Here is a 12463-nt window from a genome sequence, read left to right on the forward strand (position 1 = left end):
AAAACTGGTCGATCATGTGGCCCAGCTGTGTGTCTGCCATCTTTGACACAATAGTGCTGCATAACATAACATTAATCAATGAGAATACTACACATTAAAACCAATGCATGTGCACTCACATATTGTCTTGAACAATTTCAACCAGAACTTCTTCAGCATTAAGTTCTTTCCGAACCTAAAGCTCATTAATGAACAAAACTATCATAAGAAATCTTACATGTTGCTGAAAGAATGCTATAAACTGAGCGAGATAGTTTTCATTCTTGCGACTGTCTCCTTCAAGGAATGTCTTTATAACATTGTAACACTCACGACAAATAGTAATATGAAGACTAGAAGAGGAAAAAAACAAATGTTGAAACTATGATACTGCCACTATAGATACAGGCTATAGAAACACAAGTACTGATGCTTAACTAATTATATACAATTATAAAGTAAACACACATTTATTTTTTATACATGTGGCTAGTACTACAAATGTTGCTGCATATTGCTATCTTTTTTTCAAAATTCTAATACTATTATGCTACTGGTAAATTTGCTGATTTTATTTTGGTTCCAAATTTGAGGGTTGAATAATGAAGGGGAGTTTGTGCATTATAAGAATCAATAAATTTGAGAAAATTTGCCAGAAAGAAATAAACCCACTATACTTGATTTAGGGTGCCACAAATCATTATAGTCATGTGATAAACTGTCACTGATTCTAGGGACACATACACATACTGTACCTTGATCCTTTGAAAGTACCATCTTCAGCAAATTTTAGAATCTCATGAAGTTGCTCAAGTACCTGTAGGTAAACACATGTAGGTAAATAGGACAATATTACCAACATGTGGTGAAGCGTTTATTATTACCCTCAAATTTCTAAGAAGCTTCTGATTGTTTTTTGTATTTCTCTCCTTATCATCTATTATCCAATTTTTTAAATCAACCAATGCATTCTTCACTCGCACCAACTGCTTCTGCTTGCCTTCTGTCTTACTGTGAAGCTATTAAAATACAACAGTAGTTTCAGTACACATGTATGTACAATATACTAATTGCTGTACTTGTTTAATGTATCCAGAAAGCATAGGAACTATACCAGCCACATAGTTGAACCTGTCTACCAAATCTTCAGTCACCTAAGCATAAATAATAAATTAAAAAGCATGTACCACACAAAATACTAATAGTAGTAGTACTATTAAGAGTATATGCTTGCTAATACTATAGTACTTATTGTAGATGCATAGTACTACTAGATGTATATTGAACAGTACCTCTTGCAATGTGAAAGAGTCATAGTCTCCTCTATCTTTGCTTGTAGCGAGCTAGAAATAATAGAATATGATGATGCATACATGTACATGTAAGAAGTCTTTACCATTAATAGTTCAGCAGAGTCCCACTCTAGACCAGCCAAACCTTCAGCTTTAGGATCAAAGCCTTTCCTTGTGTAAGAATCTACATTGCATATATTTAAGACATCAGTAGTGAGTATATGGAGTCTTTATTACTTTTCTTTTCTAAATGAAGCCATTGTCCACTGCGACGATGCTGAATGAGAGCATAAGATTCTAACAGTACCTCCTCACCTTCCTACAAGATACAAAACAATAGCAAAGTTCACGATAATCATAGAGTACATGCATGTCTGTACATGACGTACATGTACATGTACATGTACATGTATGTACCTCTATAAGAGGAGAAAAGCTGAAGATTGTGTCCAAATCATTATCACTTGTCTTTTCTTTCAAAGTGACCTATGTTTATGATAAAAATTATTTTAATACATCAATGGCACATACTTTCCATTGACCCATATCCTCCACAACTGCTAAATAACACCTAGTGGGAAGATGCTTGAGCCTGCACCTGTCCCTCCATGCAATGACATCACCTAGTCAATATAAAGACAGTTAGTAATGAGAAACTAGGATGTACATGTACATCTACATTATTTTGTGAATATAAAAATAATGAAATCAAAATTCTAAGTATACATGTACATGTACATGCATGTAGTTCAAACCCACCACTTCTAGGGTCTTCCTGTTTTTCAATCTGCCAGTAAGTGTTAGAGGAGGTGGAAGGTGCAGCATGTTTCCTTGAGTCAACTCTTCTCACTCGGCAATGGACTAAGCACAATTAAAAAAGTTATTCATATACAAGTACATGTACTAAATAAAACAGTAATAAATTTAACCAAAAAACAATGGACATGCAATGCCACAATTTTTACCACAATGCTTTGACATACCATCTTCAATGATAGGATCACTCCTTTTATCACCTATTGTTTCTTTAAGGGAAGCAAATGATTCTTTAGCAAAAGCAAATGATCCTTCAGCAACAATGTAACATTCATCCTCTTTATGAAATAACCTCACACAAGTACCAGCCTATGCAATAAATACATACATGTACATGTACATGTATTTGCATAAAAGTACACAAACAAAAATAAGGAGTAAATAAAATCAGCAAAAGTAATAGAATTTGTAGGTTTCAAGATAGGAAATTCATTACTAACTGACAGAGTTTTAAATGACATCATTATGGCTATATCTTTCTCAATTTTTCAAAACCTACATGTATTTTATTTTCTCTTGTTGTCACAATATTTACTATAATGGCAATAACACAGGTAAATAAAAATGACAACTGGGGTATGACAAAAATTATATACAGTACATTACTTAATGTAAGCAATTAACATAATAAATTGATAATAGAAAATAGAAGCCTTACTCTGAGTGCCTTGTCAGGATGCTTGTTTACAAAAGGGGAGTAATGAGGAATGAGAGTTAAAGCTGATTCTGTTGCTGACAAGTTTAACTCAAAACTATAAAAGGAGAACATATTAAAAGAATTAGTACAATTTTAAATATGATAAATCCTATACACATACCAGTCAGTAAGGACATTGAATTTTGCAGTTCCCAGTGTGTGATTCGGTCCACTACAGTGCAGGTACTGTCCCTGATTCTTAATATTTTCAATCTTCAACTGATCATTATACCTAACCTATAAGTATACATGCACCATGCAGTATTAATTGTAATGAGTTTTCAATTAATAAATGAATCAAACAAGTATATGTACATGCATATGCTAAATGAACACGTGTATGCATATGTACTTACTTCATCTCCTTCTGATCGAACTTTGTAACGTGGTAATATCTTAAAAATGCATTCTTCAAAATTCTCTTCAGACAAACTGACCTATGTATATGTTAAATTAGAGTCAGCTACACATTTTACATAACATTATTAGTATTACAAGCAAGTTGTTGCTCTCTGTCTTTGAAGCTTCAGAGCAAACTTTGACAAACTTTTTTGAAGCAACATGTTGAAGCTAGAGAGAGAAAGGAGGGAGGGGAGAGATAAATGAAATAGACATGATAGTAAATCATGGATACATAAAGGGAAGCAGGAGAAAGATAAAGAAAATAAATAATATATAAAGAAGAGATACAGCAAAATAGAAAAAAAGAATGAAGGGAATACATGTAGTTATCAAGAGTATTTTTTGGCTCACTTGAATTGAATCACCATATAAAACTCGACTGCCAAAATGCCTCTTCTGTTCAAGCTTATTTTCTGCTTCCTCGGTTTTAAAAGCACGCTACAAACAAAAATTATTAGATCTTATGAACAAAGCAGAATGCGCCTTTTTGATGTGTATGATATCATGTGATGGTATTTACAGTAATTGATTTAGACTATAAGGAAATACATTATAGTGACATGCACATTACATGTATTACTAAAATATACTATTACATTGGAAAATACTATTACAAATTAATGCTCACACAAGTTAACAAATAAATGTCATATGATTAATCTAAAATAATGACAATAATTGGGAAAAACCACTTAGATGAGTGGAGCAAGAGCATATAGGTATATATGTAAGTACAGGTACACAATCTCAAAATCAGTGTAGCAAGGCCTTAAAGCAAAAGACAGAGTTTCTGGCAGCAACATAAGGTAGAGATTCTGCTTTTTCATCTACAAGGGTGAGCCCGGCCCTTAATGTTTTACATTCTTCTGGTAAATTGGTATAAAAATGGCAGACTATAGCCACCAAATCAGTTAAATAGCAAAAAATTTAATTAAAATGTCAAAGTTAATAGTAACCACAATAACTTGACTCATTCCTTTCTTGGTTTCACTCACATTTACTCCCATTTTCCCACTTCCACAGATTTTATTAAACCACATACAAACTACATCGTATCTCCTTTACTTTTAAATTAAAATCAACAAAATTTTATTTTCTTGATTCTGTTTTTTTCTGTTTTCTCCTTGCATTATAATAATTATGTAGTTACATTTATCACAAGAGACCATTTCAAATGTAAAGCTTGAGATGCAACTGCAAGTTCATGTACACTTTGTGAGACGTACAATGTACATGTACATGTAGGTATGAAATCATAGCACGCGCATAAATGCCAATTAATTTAGTGGTAAGGAAATGTTTGCCTTTACTGGAGGAAAGGGAAGGAAATGTGCTTTAATTATGTAATTACAAAGGTCACGGAGGACAACTCCTGCTAGCTAATCAAAATACTTTAAGGAAAAGGAAAAGCTTATAAGATTTTAACAAATACATGTTTAATTTGCATGACTGCATGTACATGGGTATGGTTACTGTTTAAAAGTTTGGCAATGGAAGGAAAGAAAATGACCCTTTTTAATGAAATGATGCTTTATGTAATGTACATGTAAGATGACTGCACTGATGACAATAAAATTAAAATGAGAATACAAACAGTTAGTTTCTCTTCAATGATTAACACTGCATTTATTAGACAAATTAAGTTACAAAGTATTGCATAGAGCAGGTTTCTAGGTCAACTACAAGTTTGTGCATTTTATTTTCCCTTAGCGCATTATTCTACTCTTTTCTTGCAATTTTAAATCTCATTTTTGGAGCTTAGAGATTAAAATGTCTGGCTGAATAGAAGAATCCTGCTGTAAAGTATGTCTATAGTACATGTATGTACTATAGACATGCTCATTTATGTAGATATAAAATTGACCCTCAGTATTGTAATACAATATTTCCAGCTATAGTGTAAATTGAAAACTTTATAGTGCAATCAACATGCAAGATCATGCGAGTAAAGAATTAATAAATATATGTACTATAGCGATCAAACTGTACGTGTAAAGTACATCTACTTCAACTTACCAAGGCATTGCGATACTCTTGACTCTCAGGATCTCTGTAAAATAAATTATAGAGTAATGGGCTTTAAACTGTGTGTGTAACTCACAGTTGGGCCTGCTTTAGTTGCTGCTTTGCCTTGTATTTGTTCGGAGCCATTATTTTAAAAGAAGCAACTGTAATAATAATTTGTCATAAAGTTATGGTCATTTACACATTTCACTGTGCATTCAAAAATAAATGACCCACTTATGCTAACATTATTATTGCAAATAAACATGAACAACCAGTGATAATCATTATTTACACATTAATATAGTGCTGACTATGCAAGACTCACTATGCATATCATTACAAAGTAAGCAATATTGATGGTAGCTAATGTTACCTGCATTACTGCATGCAGAAATTCAACTTACAAGCAATGTTTGGAAAATCTGGATTCTTTTCATTATGCTCTTTCAAGTTATACACAGTTAAAAAGGGAGAGCTAAAAAGTCATATAAAGAGATTAAGCTATAATTTCATTTACCTTGAAAGCTCAGAGTAAACATAGCCTTGATAATCTTTTGTCTTAATAAGAAAAAGAACAGTATCACCAAAGTGCAGAGAGCCATGGCCTGCCTCAGCAAGCGTAGCCATACTCAACAAAAGTAATACACAAATTCTGCACTGTACATCAACTCTTTTATAGACAGCAGGATTGCAGGAAGCTATAAAATAAAATTATAAAATCAGATGAATGCATATAAGGAGGGACTTTCCAGTGGAAGTTATTAATATTAATTGCCTCTTCTTTATAACAAGAATCACTAACAATTACACATGTACATGTAATAGTAGCAGCACTCAATAATAATTTTTCTATTCAAAATAGGAGTAAAGGCAGGAAGTTACATGAATGCATACCAAAATGCTACAAATACATGTATACACATCATACTTTCAGACACGTAGGTCTAACATATTTTTAAAAATTATAATGTACATTGTACATGTACATGCATGCAGACTAGCTCAATACAATAATAATTAAGTTTGAATTTTTTAGCCTTAGACTGCACTGCAGTACATATACACATCTAAAGAAAGTATGTTGGTGAGGCACAATAATTATAATATGCCTTATAAACAAATTTTTCTTACCATTTTACCATAGCTCATGAGAGAGCAGATGTAGGCAGTCAGTTTCATGGAGGGAGGAGCTAGAGCATAAGACTACTAGTCAGTAATGAAAAAGTCACAACTTTCTTTTGTGTAGCACACATCACTATAAGAGAAAACAAGAGAGAAAGAATTAAAAAGGGAGGGCTTTGAAGTAATGCATCTCAAGTTAGAATACATTAATTAAAACGTATTAATTCAGTGTGATTCAGAATGCTGAAAATGAAATACCGTATAGTGCTTTACTCTGGTGGTGCTTTATTTTGATGATTTTGCTGTAAAATTGTAATTGGCGGTTTTTAATTTGGCGATTTTTGTGTACATGTGCATTACTGAGCATGTCCATTAATGATTGGCAGTTTTAATATTGGTGATTCTGCTTGCAAACTGCCAATCACCAAAATAAAACTCCGCCAAATTTAAGCGCTATATGGTATAAACAAAAAATATCAATCAATATGACAATAGCATCATGCCCACATTTCATAGTGCTAGCATGCATTTCTGGTGAGCTGGAGCAGTTTGGAATTGAGAAGTCAAAGTGAGATACATGTAAATTAATAGACGATTAGTCATACCATGCCCTACAATAGTGCTACTACTGTAAACCATGACAGTTCAGCGAAAATTATTCTGCAAACCCTGCAATTCTAAGATTTCATTAAATTAATTTTCATAAATAGCTTGCAAAATACAGCACCATGTGGCAATGGAGATCCAGAATTTTGCGATCTTAAATTATGCAATGGAGTTAACTATGGCACAGTACAATATCAATACATACAGTCATACACCATAAAATTTATGCAACAATTTTTTTTGCAAATTTTGCGATTTTTGCTCCATCGTAAAAATCTGCAGCTCTAGTGCAGTTTGCAAGCTATTCCAAAAACTTATTTTTATGAAATCTTACAATTGCATGATTAATGAAAATTTTTTATTGCATAAATTTCATGGTATATGGTAGAGAGAAAAACGAAAGCACAAAAAAGGTGTTGCAAAAGATAGTCAATTCTTTGAAATGGACGGTTGTAGCTAGAGGTACTACACAAAATACACAACTATATTGTGACAGTACACTGTATATTCATAGCCATGCAAAATAGTGTTCTCAGATGGCAATGGTGATTCTTTTGATGTGCATGATATCATGATATTGCAATTATGTTAATTAGTTTAAAAGAGAAGGAAATGTTTAACTTCTGTTGGAGGAAAGGGAAGGAAACATTAAATCACAAAGTCCAAGCTCATTGGATTACTTGATTAGAATAATTAGAATTGCTAATGATCGTATGAAGAGTAGGAAATACTGTTTTAAAAATTTACATGTACATGTGTATGCACTTTATTGCAAGCTTATGTTCACTATGTTAGCCTGTCTTTTGAATAAAGCAACAATAGTAACTGTATAATGCTATTCTGTGTGCAATGGTTGATATAACTACTTCAATGACATATATGTATATGTAGGCCTGGGACATACATTTTTGATATGAACATAAACATGTATGTGCTCATTGTGCGGAATGCAAAAGCATTAAGTAATCAACTACATTACTGGTGCATACATAACAGAGGAAAGTGGATTTACAGTGAAGTAATTGCATTAAATTAGGTAAAATAGAGTCAAGAAAGACTAGGCAAAAAATTGGTGTACCAAGTGAGAAAGAGAGAGAAGACTATAAATGATAAAACAGACATCATATATTATACAGCGGGAAAGTTTGGAGGGAGTTAAATTTGACGAATTGCCAAATTTTGATGATTGACAAATTTTAATTTGGCTAATTAGTGCCACATGCCATTGAGCATGAAGACAATGGCTCAAAATATTTTCATGAATGGCTATCAAAATACCAAATTTGCCAAATTTAATTCCCTCCAAAATTTCCTGCTATACAGTATTGGAGCAATCAAAACAAGGCAGATGTAGAGTTAAAAGTGAGAGGTACATTTAGCAAAAGAGAAAGACTAAAAGTGGAGCAGAGATGAGAAGGATAGTATTTTTGAGTAAATACATGCTCATACAGCAGCTTCTGTAGTCCCTAAGTAAATGAATGCTCATTTCTCAGCTTTGGAAACTTTGTCTTAGCCCTAATTGCAATTCTTTTATGCAAGGTTGCATTACATTAGTAATGTTAGAAACATATTTAGTAAGGATACTTTTAAAAACCAAGATGGACATAGTGATGGCTGGGTACAAGCTTACAAGATATGTAAACTATCAACATCTATACAAACTGATAAATCATGAAATATGAAACCCATGAAAATTATACACTACACACAATGGATAGAGCTCACTTGTAATGTATAATTAAAGAAAGCACATTCAAGCTGAGTCTGCAAATTCAATGTTTCTTGTGTCATCAAAATATTCAGATCCGACAATAATACATCATCTGACAATGATAAAAGGCAAACCTAAAAGATACCTGGTTAATATGCACCAGTGAAATTTTATTTTGTTATGAACTTACGATGGCCTTTGTTAATAGGTGGCAATAGCCACAATACTGTTTTTCAAGGACTTTTCTTTATCTTCAAACGATTGAGTATCAATTAAAGTCTCTTTGTCTTCTGTTAAATTATCATTTGTTACAACAATTATATTTTTCTTCACCCACATGTCTGGTACCCCCACCATGTCCTCCTTGAACCAATTCCTAAATGTTTTAACACAACAACTCATGTCATTGTGCATGACAATATCATTTCTTTTGACTGACAAAATGTAGCACTTCAGTCTCATCTTTTAACTGGGTTGTGGGATTACATATAGACAGCTTCAGGACTTTTGCTTTGTGTTTAGAAACGTCCTCATTTAAGATCCAATCCAGGATGAACTTCTATGTGTGAACGCTCAGAACGTATGGTTTAACTGTGTGGCCATGGCCATGCTAAAAAAACTTGTCACTTGGAAAAGAGGCTCTATCTCGAAACTTCTGTATGCCGCCACTGAAAAACCTATAAAGGTGTCCTTGTAGATCTATTAGCCATTTTACTTGTTGCCACGTGATCCCAAACCCAGATCTTATTCTACATCTCTGATCTAAGAGCTCATCGGGCTTCCTGTATCCATTCCCACTAACTTTAACTTTCCCACTAAGGTGGTACTCTCCTCAACAGAGGAGGCAACAAATTAAAAGAAGACGATTTGATTTGAATGATTTCAATGATTTGGCGCCAATTAGCGGATTTCAGTTCACTTCCGTAATTCCGTCCGAGCAGTCGAGCACCACGGAACTCGGGAACTTGGGTTCAGCTTTTAGCAGTATTTTACCCGTCTAGGAATAGTCAGGCGGAGCCTGACCCTCAGGCCCGCCGACTAGTCTAGGAAGGCATAAATAAGATGGAATCAAGCACGAAAAAGACCTTTTACTTAGTCTTACTATAGTGAAGTAAATAAAATAGGGATTGTTAAGTCATGTACCGGTATTCAACCAGACCACACCCTCACCATGTCTTCAGATCAGTAAGTTACCGGTATGATTGAACTATGAATTACATTTTGTGTAGGGCTTCCTATCTCTAATGTTTGTGTTGGACTCTCAAGGTTTTAAAAAGAATTGAAAGACCATTCAATGATAGGTTAATTTTTTAAATTATTAGAACAATTAAATCTGAGGCGTCATGCCATATTATGGTTAAAAGTGGTCAGGTTAACAATTTTAGCATTTAGAGCTAGATTTTAGTGTTTGGGTTTAGTGTTTAGTTCATTCAAATTATATGGTTGAGGGACCACTTTTTGTCAGGAAAGCGGGTACCAAATTTTAGTGATAATTACTTTGTGTAGAATGTAGATGCATTATACTATCAATAAAACACATGTACATTCATATATGTACATTTTAGCCTTTTTTGAACACAATTGTTGGTACTGCTATTAGTAACGCGGTAGCGTTACTAAGTAGGATTCACCCCACTTCAAAATGGCTGCCATGACTTTTGCAGCATTCTAGCACCTGTCCTCAATGTTCTTTTTGAAACACAATTTGTACCATGTATACTCCCTGTCTTAATTACAGAGGTTTCCCCACTTCACAAGTACTTTGTTTAAGTTTTTCCTTTAAGGCGTAACAAAAGAATAGTTTCCTGAATAAAGAAGTTCTTATCAGGATTGTTTGTACTATAAAGATTATACTGTACTTCTTTCACTCTAATAGATCTCCTAGAAACTCATGATATATTGGTACCAGCTAAAATGGATTTCTGAGTATATTAGATGTCAGCTATTGTATAGATGAAGAGAGGGAGAGAATGGTAGCACCAATTGTAGAATTTAAAGAGAGCAATAATGGAAATAAGTTAGTTGTACATGTACATTTACATTGAATTTGTAATGAAAGTTAATGCATTTTAACCGCTAGTAACTCTATTGTCTTGATTGTTAGTTGTTTTGGAGGTTTCATAATGCAATTACTTCCCATTATAGTTAGCCTTTGCATCCCAGTAAGAAAAAGCTCCATTTACATTAGTCAAATTTGTGACTTGATGGTTGGTATAGAATAATTAATCAGCATTCTTGATACTGGAGTCTGTATATTAAATACTGACATGTACAGTATGTGCATGGCTTGCAAAGTATTTACTTTAACAGAAAATTTAATATACAGTATAATGCAATGAAAAAGCTACATGTAAGTAGCTGCTCTGTGCTACCTGTTGTTGATGGTGTATTTCGTTTTATTACTTTCCATGCAATTAGTTGAATCTTCACTCATGCGCAGTTATTGTTGACATGTGATTTTGCACTTTGCTCCAACTGGTCTTCACTACTCTCTTGTCTAGTAGTAGCGCTGATGATAGTTATTTCTTTGTTACTACTGCTGATACTAGATCCAGCACCGCAAGGATAAAGAAACAAATCTGCTACTTACATGTATATGATCTATTTTTAATGTGCTTTGTGGTATAATCATCTTAATAATACAGTTAAGGAATTGGAAGAGACTGTGAACTCTCAAATTACCTGTATTGACAGGGTAAAGAAAGGCATGCAAGGATAGTGTACATGTATTAGTTAGATCTTTTTATAGTCGGTTTCAGTTGAGAAGAAACGGAAGTAAATTAATATTTTCGTCATTAAAACGTCACGTGTAGCCCCGCCCAAACATGGCTGCAATCTGCAAGCTCTGTCATTCTTCCAGCGTTTCTTCTCCTTTAACTTACTTTACTATCTATTGTACCTCTACAGTGGTTGCTGCTACCTCCATCTATCCTTTTCTTGTTTTTGGTGCCTGTTTTTAGCTGGTATAGAGCTCGGAATACGGCTGAATCAATGAGTGTACTGAAATTGAACAACAACTAAGATTGAGAAGGCTGTGGAGTGATATAGCAAGAATTATTCTAGAGAAAAAGCTCCTGGTTGAATATTTGTAGTTCTAGAGAGCTTGATATGTTTTGTTTTATTTTTTAAATAAAAAACATTAATTTTTGAGTAAATGTAATGAGATGCAAATGATATTCATCGGAGTGACGCACACAATTCGTCATAGCAGCTCCTTTCATCTCAAGCGGAAGAACCCGTTTAGAACCTTCCAGAGTACCTAGAAACTCAAAAATTGGTAAGGATTTTCGGAAGAACCAGTTATGCAGCTATTCATGTCTTTCTTGTGAATAAAATAATGAGATTCATTACATACCGTATTGGTAGCTAATGAGGAAAAAAATTTCGAAAAATTTCAATCCTCCATTTTGGAGGTATAAGCAGTGCACAGTGCCTATCTACTGTCGTGCTGTAGGCTGTAAAAACCTAGCAGGAAAGTCCGAAAAGAGTTTCTTTAGGTTTCCCAAGGAAAAGAAACAAAGGAAAGCCTGGATAGTAGCTTTAAAACGGGGAGTCAAATGGAAACCAACAATTTACACAAGAATTTGTAGTGCTCATTTTGTTGATGGTGAGTGATTAGTCTTATGATTTGGTTCATTTTAGCTGCACTTGTATAGGGAAGTATTCTAGAAACCCACAAGCTGACAACTATATACCAACACTTCTTGAATTCAACAAGGTATCTCCATCCATTGCAACATCAAGAATGAATCGAGCAGCAAGAGCCAGTGTTCGTCGTGGCAAATGTAATGCCTCATGTGAACAGAATATCATGGAATGGCCAGATGCAAA

At 33.8% G+C, this 12463-nt stretch overlaps 1 protein-coding gene and 1 long non-coding RNA gene across 2 annotated transcripts; one reads left to right on the forward strand and one right to left on the reverse strand.

The window, feature by feature from the left end:
* Window positions 1-115: 115 nt before the first annotated feature.
* On the reverse strand, window positions 116-5820 carry LOC109580835 (uncharacterized). Its single transcript, XM_019994394.1, has 19 exons — window positions 5711-5820; window positions 5598-5668; window positions 5288-5354; window positions 5203-5236; window positions 3538-3624; window positions 3280-3354; window positions 3141-3221; window positions 2906-3021; window positions 2746-2839; window positions 2255-2396; window positions 1803-1894; window positions 1689-1757; window positions 1509-1590; window positions 1376-1455; window positions 1059-1133; window positions 864-998; window positions 735-796; window positions 218-332; window positions 116-175 (listed from the first exon to the last, which is right to left on the reverse strand). The coding sequence occupies exons 1-19, from the start codon at window positions 5818-5820 to the stop codon at window positions 116-118; spliced, it is 1647 nt and encodes a 548-aa protein (XP_019849953.1).
* Window positions 5821-11257: 5437 nt separating this feature from the next.
* On the forward strand, window positions 11258-12375 carry LOC109580828 (uncharacterized). The gene is made up of 2 exons (XR_002184388.1): window positions 11258-12239; window positions 12289-12375. It is a non-coding gene; the product is annotated as an uncharacterized LOC109580828 (long non-coding RNA).
* The last annotated feature ends 88 nt before the right edge of the window (window positions 12376-12463 follow it).

The sequence above is a fragment of the Amphimedon queenslandica genome, unplaced genomic scaffold (assembly GCF_000090795.2).
Source record: "Amphimedon queenslandica unplaced genomic scaffold, v1.1 AMPQUscaffold_13474, whole genome shotgun sequence".
In the NCBI taxonomy this organism is placed as follows: domain Eukaryota; kingdom Metazoa; phylum Porifera; class Demospongiae; order Haplosclerida; family Niphatidae; genus Amphimedon; species Amphimedon queenslandica.

Bases quoted from the DNA above. Each gene is read 5' to 3' on its own strand.
- LOC109580835 (XM_019994394.1), bottom strand. From the start codon at position 5,820: ATGGCTACGCTTGCTGAGGCAGGCCATGGCTCTCTGCACTTTGGTGAT. The intron at 2,840-2,905 runs GTATGTGTATAG...CTCCTTTTATAG, and splicing joins TTCAATGTCCTTACTGACTG to TTTTGAGTTAAACTTGTCAG. The intron at 797-863 runs GTAATAATAAAC...GTTTACCTACAG, and splicing joins AGCTTCTTAGAAATTTGAGG to GTACTTGAGCAACTTCATGA.